This window comes from Siniperca chuatsi, linkage group LG11 (genome assembly GCF_020085105.1).
Source record: "Siniperca chuatsi isolate FFG_IHB_CAS linkage group LG11, ASM2008510v1, whole genome shotgun sequence".
Lineage (NCBI taxonomy): Eukaryota > Metazoa > Chordata > Actinopteri > Centrarchiformes > Sinipercidae > Siniperca > Siniperca chuatsi.
In genome coordinates, this window is record NC_058052.1 from 11,451,688 (window position 1) to 11,466,308 (window position 14,621).

At 41.9% G+C, this 14,621-nt stretch overlaps 1 protein-coding gene across 3 annotated transcripts in view; it reads left to right on the forward strand.

Moving 5' to 3' along the window:
* The first annotated feature begins 2,898 nt into the window (after positions 1 to 2,898).
* Positions 2,899 to 14,621, forward strand: part of mcu (mitochondrial calcium uniporter) — a 54,794-nt gene continuing 43,071 nt past the window's right edge. Inside the window, exon 1 of one of the 3 annotated variants that reach the window (XM_044215491.1) lies at positions 2,899 to 3,090. In XM_044215491.1, the coding sequence (XP_044071426.1) occupies positions 2,974 to 3,090 (117 nt within the window). In that variant the 5' untranslated portion in view covers positions 2,899 to 2,973. The remainder of the gene's footprint in view (positions 3,091 to 14,621) is intronic. The other 2 variants (XM_044215492.1, XM_044215490.1) reach the window with 2 other exon arrangements.

A 14,621-nucleotide genomic window follows, 5' to 3' on the forward strand; every position in this document is an offset into this window, starting at 1 on the left:
TGATCCACAAGCTGTAACTCTGTATAATGGTAAAGGATGCCTCAGGTGAAGCCCTGCAGACAAAAGCAGGCTCCAGTTTCAGCAGTCATATTGCTGTGTGGTGTCTGTGAGCCGTCATATGTGTAAGAGTAAGCAAGAAGCGCAGCATACACTGCCTAATTAGGTCTGCGTTTACATTATGTAGTGCCCGATTGGTGGTGCAATGAAGTTACACACCCACGCTTGCTTTGGGTGTTGTCTTTTTTGTATAACCATGGGAGGGGCTCTTTCATGCTGCTAGGTGACATTTCAGTCATGGTCAGACACACACACACACACACACACACACACAACAAATATATGCTCACAGGCATGCATATGCACCTCTTTTTGTACTCTGCTCATTTCATCCATCTCTGACCTTGAGATATGGGTGCAGAGCATTTTTAAAAGCAGTTCTGTCTCTCTTAAAGAGTTTTTTTTTGTTTTTTTGTTTTTTTACAGTTGGTGGACAGCTGTGAAAAACGTTTAGTGTCAGCAGATATTATATTAGAATTACTTAACTCTAGATTTTTTGAATTTGTCATGCTCATATTGAATCCTTGAATTCAGAACATTAATGCGTTTGAAACTGGAATTTATGAGGCACAATTTGAAATGTCCCAAAATAACTTTGGACTCTAATTGTTTTTTTCAGTTCAGAGCGACCGCTCTGAGATGTATCTAAGTACTAACAACAGTTAAGAGCAGTGGTGCCACCAGTACTTAACCTTGTTGTTTTGTATCTGCACTGTCACTATCTATCCTTATAGTGGGAAATTGCTGATTTCATATTTTATATGTATGTTGATAGATTCTCCGTGTACTTTTGTGTAATTACTTTTAGTTTTTCATGAACCATGTTAAACATACATATGAAAAGTAGTATGATGAGTAGATATTGAGCAGATAAGATAAATCCAATGACTGTAATCATGTAGCATATACTGTAGCTCACATTAGGATCCAATGAACTCAGATATTGACGTCTGATATAAGTATACAAGTGTTGGTAATCACCCTTTGTATAGCTTCTTCTTACGAGCTGATTACACTGCTTTGTGTAATAAACATAATCATGCACAATCTCACACAACTTAAACGACTTGATGAAATCTATTACCTGCAGGTGTTTTTCACATTACTGCAGCTTCTTTTGTTTACACACCATGTGCAAATGCATACTGTTGTGGTACAGTTACAGCAGTACTGTAAAGGTTTATGTGAACCAGTGACTGGTAGTATTTGGTATCACACACAGATTTGAAGCTTTGTGAATCGATGCAGCCTCGAGGCCTTGAGCAGGTCTTTGTCCATGGCTGAGAATTTGCATTTAAATTGCATCGCCCACACAGCCTGATGCACCGCACCTGAAGAAATACAAAAGGAACTTGGATGAGTTCTGGAGCAATGACATATTACTACTGTATTTCACAAACAATCAGAAGACAAGCACAGTCAACAACAAAATAACCAAATCTCTATTTGCTTTTTGTCTTATCTATCTATTTCTTATTCTCTAAAGTTTGAGCCATGATATGAAGCCATGTTATCATATGAATTACTACAGTGAAAGTTACAAAAATGTGTTTGCTCTTGTATATTAACAACTCAAGAGTTACCGTATGTTATCTGGTTTCTTCCTTGACCAATACAGGTGTGGCAGACGGTATTAAATGACAGGCTTGTTCAAAGATTAAGGAGAACATGTTATATTTCACTGAGGGGAGTCTCCTTGACATTCATTGACCAAACTGACCAATTAGCACTCCTATTACCTACATTTGCAGTGGTTGAGTGATTCTGGAGCAAACAAAACGCCTCATACTTTACTGCTTGCCCTCATGTTCTGCCATTTGGGGATAGTAGCTATGAAAAGCATTAAAGGAAGTAGCCCATGCTGTTTAAAAGTCACCAAAGATCAGTTCAATTAGATTTGGTCCTGTAGGCTGCTCTTTTGGAACACAGTCACAAGAGTGACTGAAGGACAAGCTAATATTAGACACAGTTATAAGGGAATAGATGGTGTGGCCAGTGACAGCATGTCTGTCAAGACGTAGCCTAAAACAGAGACATTTAGACAAGTTATATTGTGTCTGTCTCTTTCAAGATAGCTGGAAACCTTTAAAGTGTGAGTCAGCTCTATAAGTGCCAAGTTTTGTTGTAGTAATGCTTGAGCAAGTGGGTATATACATACAGCTACAGACAAGTATGGACACCGTCTCCTGTACCGCATACCTATACCCATTATAATTTGTTTTAATCATGCAACAACAAAAGCAAGAAACAAACAATAAAAAGAGGTCAGGAAACTTTGACTGTAGTTGTAATGCCAAGGAATGCAATGCTGCATGATTTTTTTGGGTTCTAAATCACTATAATAATCAAGTAGAGACTTGTGTTTGTATCTCCTGTTGTGTGACTATAATATCTACCACACACCTGTATGGCTCACCACATTCATCTTGCAGTATTCTTCCACTGAGATAATGTTAATAGAGATTGTAATGGAGATAGTGGAGAGAGGAAGCTGTGATTTTTCACTCACTGTGTTTGAGATAATTTCTAGTGAACTGAAATGCAGTGAAATTACACGTTTACTCATTTAGCTGGTCCCCTTTCAAATACACCTCTGTCCTATCACAGGATTAGGTTTCCTGGTACATTTGTACACACCTGTAATACATTTATTATATGATAATCGCACTTTTGTGACCTTCGATGGAGTAACTGAGTGATGGGTGTTTTTGTTGTTGCGACATATGCCGTGCCGTCTGTTCATGTTTAGAATTAGCCAGCACAGAAGTATTGTATCTTTGCATACTGGTGCAACACTGGGCATGTGTATGAAGTCGTAGTCCAGCCCCGCAACCCGCCCACCACCCTCCCTCTTCCCTTCGGTGCGTCTCGGTCCGCCCGCAGCAGTGTCCTTCCCGGCGAGGTTTCACTACAGAGATGGCTGCGAAAGTGTGCAGATCAGTACTCCTGTTGTCCCGGAGCAGCGGAGCGGTGGCCGGCAGCCTCCCCGCACTTGTTGTCTCTTCACAGCGACATCATCAGCACATAAGACCGGTAAGTCCCAGGACATCTGTGCGCACAGGGAGAGGTGTAGGACCGGGCAGGCAGGCTGGACCGGAGAGAAAGCGGCGGTGGCGGCTGGGCTGGCTAAGGAAGTAAAGCTAACTAGCTTCAAGATTTTCCGTTCATGTCTTTTCTTCAGATTGCGCTTCACGGAAAGGTGAGGCACATGATGAGTCATGATGTGTACCCCCACCCGGTGTCGTGTGGTTATTTTAACCCGCAGTGGGACGTAGAGCTTTGACAGAGGCAATGCAGTTTTTTCGGAGCGCTTGCTGAAGCCCACCAACACCCCAGTGGCGCTGCCCCGCCGTCTACTGTAACGTTAACTAGCCTTCAGACACTCTGCCCTGCTTTCTCTTAATGCCCCACATCTCACGTTTCCCCCCGTGTCCTTCAACTTTGCAGGCGTATTTTTTTCAGCCAGTGCCGTTCTCATTGTTGTGTGTGAACTGGATTGCGATCCCGTTGAAGGGTTTATTTCTGCAATAAATGTTGGGGTTGGTTTGATTACCGACGGCCGGGGGTTGGGTGTCTTATTTTGGTGCTGTTGCAATAAGGATGTTTGCTGTGAGCAGCTCTTAGGCTGCAGCTTCGGGAAGGTTTGGTTGACCGATATTTCCCCTCATCTCCCTGCTTCTACATGGTGTGTGAACTGCAGCGCCTGTGTGTGGTGGTGCACCAGCAGAAACTCAGAATAATGGATGTCTGCCCAAAGCTAGAGAGGAAAACTATAGTTGCTCGTGTGTGTGTGTGTGTGTGTGTGTGTGAGTGAGAGATACTCACACTGTTTATTCATGCACACACACACACATATGAGACTTAATAGAAACATGGAAGCCCACACTTGGATGATGTCAGACTCTCCAGCTGGCCTGCTGTTTCTCCCCTCCCTGCGGGTGTTTCCCCATTCAGCTGGGGGATCCTGAGTTTTCCTGTAAGCTGATGCAGGTCCTTTACATAGCCACTGTAGCAATAGATGCAGCCTCAAAAATGCTCATAAAGTAAGGAAGATAAGTGCGATTACGAAACTTGTCACTACAGTGCAATAGTTGCACATCTTGTTCCTGCCTCTGTGACCCACTCCCTCTGCTGAAACTCTGTGCCTTTACAGCATCTGCCTGAGGAGGGAGGTGAGGCACAGGATGGACTTGAATACGAAAGAATGAGGAAGTCATTGCAGCTCAGGGGAGAACGCCCCCTTCACTGTAGCTACTAATGCTGCTGTGATATTTTGTGAGTCTTCTTTTGCCACACATCTCACTCCCTTTCTGTCTGTCTTTTTCTTAATATCTACTTGACTTGTGACTACCCTTTCCCTCTTTTCTCATGTTTTTCCTGTCTTGCTCCTCCCTTATACCAACACTAGCACACTTGCCACAGGCCTTGTGAAATTAAATGAGACTCTCCTGTGAAACAGACCGGCCTGGAGGTTAAGTAGCTGTCAGAATAGACTCGCTTGGTCCACGTCTTCACACCGTCCCCTGGTGCTGTCGCCCACTGTGAACTATTACAATAGAACACATTCACACCCGTGGAGAGGTAATATTCTCCCCTCTTCTAAAATAAGTAGGCCTATTTAAACCTTATGTGATTTAACAGAGGGAGTTGCAGCTCACTGTGTCTCAACAGACTTGGCCCTAATAAGTTTTCATTTTATTTCAGTCTGCTCAGTTTGTAGTGTTGTTTGCCTGTCATATTGTGTCTTCGTCCATCAAAGCGTTACTGCTGCAGCTCCTAACGCGGGCTTGTCACTCTGTGACAGCCAAGCTTCTGTATTCATTTGTGAGTCCTTCACCACAGTGTGGGAAATCTCTGTTTCTAGACTTGTGTCTATAAAGCGGCAGTGGGACACATACTTATACGGCAGTGGGACACATACACCTAGTGCCATTAAGCATGTAGCGGGATGTGTTCCTCAAAAGACGCAAATTTGCTGTCTGGAGCTCAATATCAAGCAGTGAGCAGACTAACTGCCCTGACTGCTGCTTCTATAACGCGGTGCAGTTATGATGGTCCATCTCCCCAGGGATGCAAAGCAGACTATGGGCTCTAACGCTCACATTTAACTTGCACAGGATTACTACTGAGTCAGCTGTCATATAAAATGCTGCTGTCTTGAAGTGTGGCAGGGGAGTTGAGTCATTGCAAATAAACAGTCCTAGTAAAAGGGTTATAAATCACAGGTTGAAGTGGGGTTTTCTATAGCATGAGCACATTGAGTTAATATTTCCATATGCTGTGTCTAAAATCCGGGGTTTCATGGTGAACTTGGGAGTAAAAGAGAAATCAAATCATGTTATTTTTTTTAGGTATTTATTTCCACTTAAGCCAACATGTTCATTAAAGCTGAGCAGTTGGTGGCTGTAGTGTTTGGAGCCAGGGGGTCGAGGCCCGCTCCTGGCCTTTAATCCAATCAGTGTAGGAGTAAACTAATTTATCCCTGCTGCCTTCACGGGCTCAGTGCTGAAGTTATCCGGATTAGTGTGATAAGAGAGTGACTGTCAGCTTGTAGCTATGGTCTGCTAGAAAGGTGATAAGATGGTTGAATGATTGATCAACCCGTCCACACAGTCAGTTTCATTAATAAATCCTGCCCTTTATGGACAAATTGGTTTCTTACTCCATTTATGATCTCACATTTACATGTATGACTGAGAGTGGAAATAGGCGTATTGTATTGGAGGACCAAACATTTTGACATGAAATGATGAATGGAATGTCACATTAGCTGTAATTTTTGTGTTCAAGGCTAATTAGGGATTTCATTCGTCACTTTGGAGTCTGATGATTGACAGGTGTATGGCCCTCTCCTGTATGGAAAATAATTGATGGCATTTCGGTGCTGGATTGGCTGTTTATGACACTAGAGGTTTATGATGACAACCTGCATGTCTGTTCTCAGAGCTTATCATATCATGTCTGCTACCTCTGCTGGTGAGGAATCGTAATAATCTTTGGTGAGCGCAGCTGTACTGTTCCATCTTTTCATTGATATTGGGTTTCTTTCTGTACACTGAGGACAATTTTAATGGGCATGAAGTGCAATTTAGAGGGTTTTCTTTAGTGGGTCAAAAAATTGATCTGAGTTTTCCTGCCGGGTTTCATACACTTTTGCTAGGCTATATGAGGTAAAGTGATAGGATAGAATTTCAGTCAGTCAAAAGTATGGTTACAAAATGATTGATTTATTGACTGGTTATTCCATTCAGTCCACATACCATGCCATGTTCCTGCTACTGGTCTTACACTTCCCACATTAGCATACAGTATAAGCTGGCTTGGGTAAAGTAGCACCTGTACCAGACTGGCTATACAGTATGAATAAACTGCTGTATGAAGTACTTTTTTGCTTTACAGTAAAAGACATGAAGAACTAATTCAGTGAAGCCATGTGAAGCCGTATGGATAAGGAAAAACTCCAAAAGAACCCCTTGTAAAAAATAAAAATAATAAAGACATTTGGGCAAGGATCATATAAAAGAGGACCCTGTCTCTGGGCTGGGAGCCATCAAGTTGTCAGCATGACAAAATAAGATAAGAGCAATATAACACTCTACAATAGAAATAGTGTATAGACTATTGCTATTAAGACGGTTGAATGAAACATCACTAACTTGCACATTAACTGGCTAACTGGTGTTGGGCCAATAATCATTCAGAAATGTATTCAGAAACATCACAGTGTAACTGGGCTTTAAGCCAGTTTCATATCTATACCACCACTAAGTTGAACAACTGAAAAGTTCAGTCCACTACTGACTGCCTACTTCTTCAGTGTTTGAATATGTTTTAGATAGTGGGCTGTAGCGCAATGAACAGGATATAGAGCAGAGACAACCAATCTTGTATCGCAAGGCAGGCATGTTAACTCGCTCTGCTTCAGTGGCAACCTATCTTAGTTAGACCAATTTCTAGAAACAGATTTACTGCATTTCCCTTGATGTATTTGCCCTTCTGGAGGACTTAAGTGCCTAGTAAAATCTTGAATTTGTCACAAGCTGTGACCCCTATGTGTTTGTGTTGTTTGTATTGGGAGGCCATGTTGCTCCAGCATTATGTGTGTGTCTCTTTTTAGTACTGCTGTTTGCTCTCATTTGTTTGTGTTGGGGCACGGGATCAGGGTAAACGGTAAGGTGAAAGGTGGACTAAATGAGCAACACAATATATTGAAAGATAAAATACTGAGAGATATTGTTAGTGTTGACTGCTCTGAATAATACAATAGTGGTCTGATGTTGTGTAATCTGCTATTCTTGTCATTCCTAATTCCAAAAAACAGTGGAAAAATAGTATTGTGAGAAAAAACAGGTGCTTGCAAAATATGCAACAATGACAGAAAAGGATTTCCATATAATAGAATATAACTGTATAACTGGTTACTTGGCCTTAATGAGACTGGGTAACTCATGAACCATGCCAGTATGTAGATGCATACTCACTCACTCACTCACTCACTCACTCAAACTTAAGGGCGAACAGACCCCACGTCTCATTTTTGCCAGTGAGACTCTGCCTTTGCCTTTGCTGGCATCTCATGGCAATGTAGTGAAAACATCACGGACTGTCTTACCATCAAACAAAATAACAAGTGTGTGTTGACATCTTGGTACAGTGATGAAATGCTGATGGCTATAGTGGCCGTGTTTCTGACAGAGTTCCTTTCAGCTCAAGTGGCGATCGCCCTGGCGAGCAGTAGCCAGTAGAGTAATGTCTGTTAAGGTCCGGGAGCTGTATGGCTGACCTGGCAGGCGTTCTGCACTGAAACTAAGAGTGGTGCATTTGTTCAGCTGCACCCTTTTTTTGACATTTTTCTACGGCGTTTCCATCATCCTTCTCACTGTTTCCATTACAATTATATTGACAGGTCTGTGACATGGTTGAACTAAAGCTTGAGATTGTGCTGGGTTATTTCCTGGTGAAAAACACAGTGCAAATAAAAGGCTGTAGCAACTGAAGTGATAACATTCCTATAATGTTTCAACATGTCATTGAATAAAGTGGGTCATTATATTGCATATGTTGGATATTGTATAGTGCTGATCACATTACAACATCTCATGGCACTTCTTGATGTTTTTAATGTTTTTGTTAATTGCTTCAAGTACTGCTTCAGGAACAACATGCAAAACAGTTTCAACTGCAAGTGTTTTTACCCAGGTATTTTAATGCCCCATGAACAGCTGTGGTTTGTCACTACATGACTGCAGGGTTTTTCTAAACAACATCTTTTCAGCTTATTTATGGGCATAGGGAGAAAACCTCTCTCTTTGCTTCCCACTCTTTGCTTCTACTCTCTTGTCTAGAGTAGATCTCTAGACATATGCTAGTTCATGTCCTGTCCTGTCTCCCTTGTGCTTTCTTCTTCTAATTTCCCTGTGGTCTCTGAGTCCATCACAATACAACACACCTGGTCGGCACTGTAACCTTTCTTACGCTCACCAGCTGTTGGCCCTGTGGTCAAAAGAACTGTCCTGGAAGGTGAAAATGTTCAGTAATAGACACTTACTGAAGTCTCCTTGTTTGTATATACAGTACAGTTATAATTAACCCACATGCTTCTGTAATCTTCTGTAGCATTGTAATGGATGAGACTATTCTGATGGACAAAGTCTTCATTAGTACTCTGGAAGGGATTTCACCCTTGAAGTGGTAAATGACTGGTGAACCACTGCTGTTGGCATAGACTAATTAGCTGCTTCCCATGTTTCTGTGTGGCCCAGCGTGTCTCCAGTCAAGTCTGAAAGAGACATTAAACTAGGCCGACGTGGGTAATGTGATGACGGATGGAAGCAATGCTTGGTTACCCCCACTCTCATCGTCGGGCTGGTGCCGCCCTCTGCCAGGAGTGCAGGTGAGGCTGCTGCTAGAACCTGAAGGTCATCAGCAGTCCGGCCTTTTATGCTATTAGATATGAGATTGGGCTCATTATTGTGACAGCAAAACTAATCTGTGGCAATGCTGGGTCCAAATGAGCAGTGTAAATTAGACTGGGCAGATCTAGCTTGTATGGAGGTATGCCGTGCCCACATCCGTCAAAGAATGTGCGACAGTCACGTGCAAGCATTTCCAGATTGAGGTGTTCTGCTGTCATTATGTTTGGGTCTATGTTTGTCTCCCCCACACCTAGACAAGTACTGCAAATAAGTATTGCAGTACAAAGTATTGCAACTCGGCTGCCAATGTCTGAACAGTTTAATATAATGCTGTGTGTGGTCATGTTCTGAGTATTCAATCTGCAGTTTAGATACTGTATGAAATGTTTGTGTTGTGGGCTTTTTTGGACTTGAAAAGGATGTTTTATTCATTTATTACATTTTTACATCTTGATTTACATAAAACCTTGGCAAGTTGAAAATTATACAGGAACAACAAAAGTACAATGTAGGAACAGTGTGAAGGGGAAGAGAGTCCGGTATGGACACACGGAGTGTACTCGTGTGGTTGTCTGCCTGTCTTTTGTTGGAGGTGTGCTGGCTCCTCTCAAGGTGCCGTCGCACCAGAATTCCCTGCTCACTCGTTTCAGTGAGAAAGGGGATAAGATGCATTTCCTGTCGCATTTTGATCCCACCTTGTTTGCTTTGCAGAGTTAAATTTGATTGAACTTTCCCCTCCAAAATATCAAGACTTTCCAATATGCAGGTAATTAGCGCAGAAAGTGGGTGGGGTTGACCTCTCCTTTAGGAAGTATTGATTGTTTATACCCTTGTTTGTACAAGTTCATGGTGAATTAATACAAACGGCAGAGTAGGCAGATGCTGGCTGAGCGCGGGGACATTGAAAGTGGGTAGTGACAATTAAAGTATGGCCCTCCCATTTAAAGATCTCTGAGCTGCAGATATACATACATGGGGAAAGCAGGCACATTGAGTCAAGATTAGATTTTTATCCTAATGAGTAAAAATAGTAATCAGATTATTTGTGTGTACAGGTTCTCATATCAGCCCCATGATAGAGCTGTATTCTCTAAACATATTTTGCCCAGGATTTCTGCCATGCTCCCACTACACTGGGCTGCTTTATTGAATTGAAAACAATATGGTATATTGAATCTGACAGATCCATAAGTTACAATTGTGCAGTGAAAAGCAGAAAACAGTCATATGAGGGCAGGGCAGCAAGAGGAGAATCATTACTGTCAGACAGGCAGCAGGAGAGAAGAAGCTGGCTTAGCTGTCAACAGTGAGGCAGCTCTTAATTGGCAACATTATGTATGAATGAGTCCTGTTTTACTGATGGAGTAATGGCTGTGAAGTTGTTCAGAGGAATGTTGGGATTGTGTGAGGTGAGGATTCCCTCGGCCTCAGGCTCACCTCTTTCACTGAAGAGGAACTGGGCGAGATTGGCTGCTTCTCGTTATAGCTTCGCCTCTCACTGCTAGCAGAACTGAAAGGATTATTGCATCTGTCTAAATTACAGTTAGCTTCAAAATTGGAATTTTACTCAGAAGACAATTACCCTGTTTTAAATTAGTAGATACATAGGAAAAAATGCTGCTGCTGCCAACTTCAGAATAGCTGTGAATATCAGCACCCTCCAAAATATGAGTGCCGTTTTTAGAAGCATACGTCTAAATGAGATCTATCATGTAGGACGGTGAAGCATGAGCATTTAACATCCCTGACAACTGATTTGAGTATACTTGCTCTGTAAATTATTTATGCATGCATACAAGTCACTTAGAAACTCTGTTGGAGGAATAAGTACATTACTGGGCATTTAAGGACACAGTTCTGCTCCATTAGGTTATAGTTGAACCAAAATAGAATACAACACGAATTGCAGATATTGGAGATGAACCTTGAAAGGGAAATAAAGTGTACAAATGACTAAAGTTCACTTTCAAAGGGGAACCCCTGCCAACTTAAACATGCTAATGGCACTCTAATCGCTTGGATGCCCCCAAGCTCATAAGTAGTCCTTTTGTTCCTGCTGGATCGATGCACTGGGTTAACAGCAAGAGGACTTGACATTTTCAAGTTCGTTACACCTTTTTTGTCCCGGTGATTTGAGAGTATGGGCCAATGTCTCCTCTGATAAAGCCAGTTGATCTCTGAGGTGAGGTGGACGGACAAGGCTGCTCTGCTGGAAGGAAATCTGCATGCATTTCAGAGTTTGTCTGCGTGGTGAAACATACTGGTGTTAGATTACCAGGGAAATGAGTGCTTTGCTGGTCATGGTTAAACAGGATGTATGGAGAGCTGTGACATCATCCTTGCGTTGAGGTCATTGTGGCTGGTGGGAGTGTGTGTTGACTTGAGAGGAATTCTCTCTCCACGGTGGCTTAGTGAGGCATGGTGCCAAGCAGGCTGATGTTTGTTGTTTCTTTTTAGCATTGGCTCACTTTGCTCCTTTTTACCCAGGGTGGTTGGCACGCATTAGTTTCGGCCGTTGTAATAGAGCTTGTGTAAACTTGCATACATACTACTGCTCCACACTTTGTGCCAAGAGCAAATCAAAGAAGTGTGCAGATTTCCTTAAAGTGCAAATCCGAAAGAGGTAGAATTACTAAAAGAGTATTATTGTCTCCACAACTTCTAATTTCTAGAAATTACTCTGTAGAGTTTTTGACCACTAATGAAGGAGTTATGTTTTTATCAGCAGGCCCCATTTTGTTTATATTTTGTGCACACACAAAAATGCACATGATAAACATTCTTAGCTATGGTTTCATGCTACTTCACTGTCCAAGGCAGGGAAGAAGAAGACTGCTCGCTAACAAACATGGTAAAATATTTTAAAAATCGGCTTTTCAAATGTTTTATGAGGAAGGAAACAAATTCATACATGTTAGACCTGAATGTAAACGGAACTTTTCTTAGTTTACAGGACAACTCCACAGGCTACCTTTTAAAGAGTAACTTAACTGTTTATCCACTTTTTGAGTAGTAAATTATGTGGACAGTCACTTTATAACACTATCAATTGATCCTGCTCCCATTCTATAGTGTGCATTACAAGAAACATTATGGATATAGAATCTATCTTTTCAAGTGGAGGGGTCCTTTAAACATTGAATAACTGGGTATCTCAGAAGGCACACAGGAACAAGTGGTTGCCTGGCAGCTGCTCAGAGTCAACATGTGGTCTGAAAGGTCCCCTGACAGGAAAAGGGATATCTGCCACCCACAAACAAAATAGTACACTGGAGTGAAACAGGCTCTGTTCACTCCCTTGTTGTGTCTCCAGGAGCTTCAAGGCCCGTTTATGCTCACCCACAAAACTTCACAATCCCTGTTTTGCCCCTCTTCGCCAACATCAGCATGCTCTTTGCCTGAAATGAGCTGTCTGTGTTTTCTGAATGATGCTTGTGACAACCTCATTAAACAACCAGAAGTCAAGAGCTGAGATTGATCAGACTCATCCAGGGAGTCAATGAGCCCCCAGAAAGCAAGACTCTCTGTTCAGCCTGGCGCCCAGTTTGTTTGCACTGTAATTACCCAGATTGTAGCAGTGCCATGGTAGACACAAGCACACACAGGGGATTCACCATGGAGAAAACAAACAAAGATGCACACCGCTGTCCAACAATGGACCCTAACCCCTCAAGTCCTATTGTTTTATTTGTAATGATTAGCTGGACCAGAGAGACAAGTCAAACATGTATTGCAGAGGTCACGACAAGCTCAATCATAACCCAAGCTCATGTTTTTTAGAGTTTGTTTTTCGCTGTGCATGTATAGTTTTTTCGCCTCTGCCAGGCGAAGATTCTAACAGATTTCCTGTTGACAGGAAGCCTATCCTCTGACTACTTAAGTGCTAGTTTTAAATGAATCAGTGGTCTGAGCTTTGAGCCTTGTCTCTTTTAATTAACTCCTCTATCAGCACAAGTGGATCAATGGCTGGAGACATACATGGAATAAGCATGCCTGTTTCACAGCGCTGAGCTGAGGTTGTATGGCCATGAGAAGAGGTGGGGAAGGGTAAAATATGGTATAGTAAATATAGGCTAATAATAGTAGGTGGTGGGGGTTAAGGCTGTCTTTTGCTGCCTCAGCACTTTGGAACCTCATTCAGACCAACCAGTCATTTTAATGGTATTACGTATTTCTGTGTGGACTGGAGGTTTTGAACAGATAATCCTATTAGAAGGATATTGTGCAAATATGGATCACAATGGATCACATTATCATATCACAGTTTTGACTATATAGGAGGCAGGACAGTATTAATGTGGTATTACTGTTGACTGACTGTACTGCGGTATATTTGATTTGTGGTCCAGGTGAAGCGCCGATTAAAATGCATCTCTAGCCAAAAGAAAGACATGACAGTAACTTGCTAACACACAATATATGTACCTTGTGTTTAGAGTACATGGAGAAATTAAAACTCACTTGGAAGAAAACATGAATGCTTTTAGTCCTATTTGGAACATGGGGTAGTGGTGCACTTCAGCCTCTTGTGGCTGAAATGAGTATTACAACAACAAAAACTTGTTTGTGTTTTTTCATCTGTTTTTTTATCTGCCAAAACTTTTAACTAGTAAGATCATCCTGGCAAAACCTTTTTTTTCACCTGTTAAGTCATAAACAGGAGAGAAAACAATTTAGATCAGATTTAGAAAATGGATCACCAGATTTTTTTTTCTCACTTGCCTCTCAGGGCTTCCGTAATATTGTGATATTGAGATACAGTATATATTGTAATATAGTGTAAATTATGTCAAAATTGCCCATTGGTTTGCAACATTCACCACTGTGACCTAATACAACCAGAGATACAGTATTAAAGGGATCACTACCTCATTATAGAATAAATCTTTTACAGTTCTTTTACAGTTCTCATTTGACCCAACTTTAGAACAGGCCAATCCATCACGGCCTATTGTAAAACACTGCCCTGCCTTTTAATGTGGTGTTCTGTCTTCTTGTATGTGAAAACCTGTAAGGACTTAGAGGGGACGATATGTGAGAGATACAATCTTGTCTCTGCTCAAAGGCACCTCCGGGAAGCAGGGCAGTAAGTATATTGCTTATTTAAATAACTGTGTTGCAATAAGCCTTTGTTGATGAGGTCTCTGACGTGACGGTGACGGCTTTTGTTCATTTGGATTTAAAAGAGCACTTAACTCTTAAATCACAGCGAAATCAGGGCATCAATTTAAGAAAGGATATGCAATAGTAACAGCAGCAGCACTACAGATATATGGTAGTGTTTGAATAAAACAACGGCGGCTTGTTGTCTCGTTAGCGGTCATTGAGACTGAGTGTCTTTGTTAATGAAAGCCGACAGCCATAATTGTTGTTCTCGGTCATTGAGTTAACGCCACGCTGTTTGTAGGAGCTCATCTTTATGGTGCAACTGCAGTGTGGTATTAATAAGCATGACATTCATGTAGGCATGATTAGGGAGGACTTTTCCCTTGAGCTCTGACAGTGTTTTTAGACTGTGACTGTTACTGTGATGGAGGTCTTTTTGTTGCTCACTTAGGAGGCTGAGGCTGTGCTGCAGGTGTGCTACAGCTATGCTAGTCCGGCTCGTCGTTTTATGACAGACCCGCGAGAGAAATGAGAAATATCTAT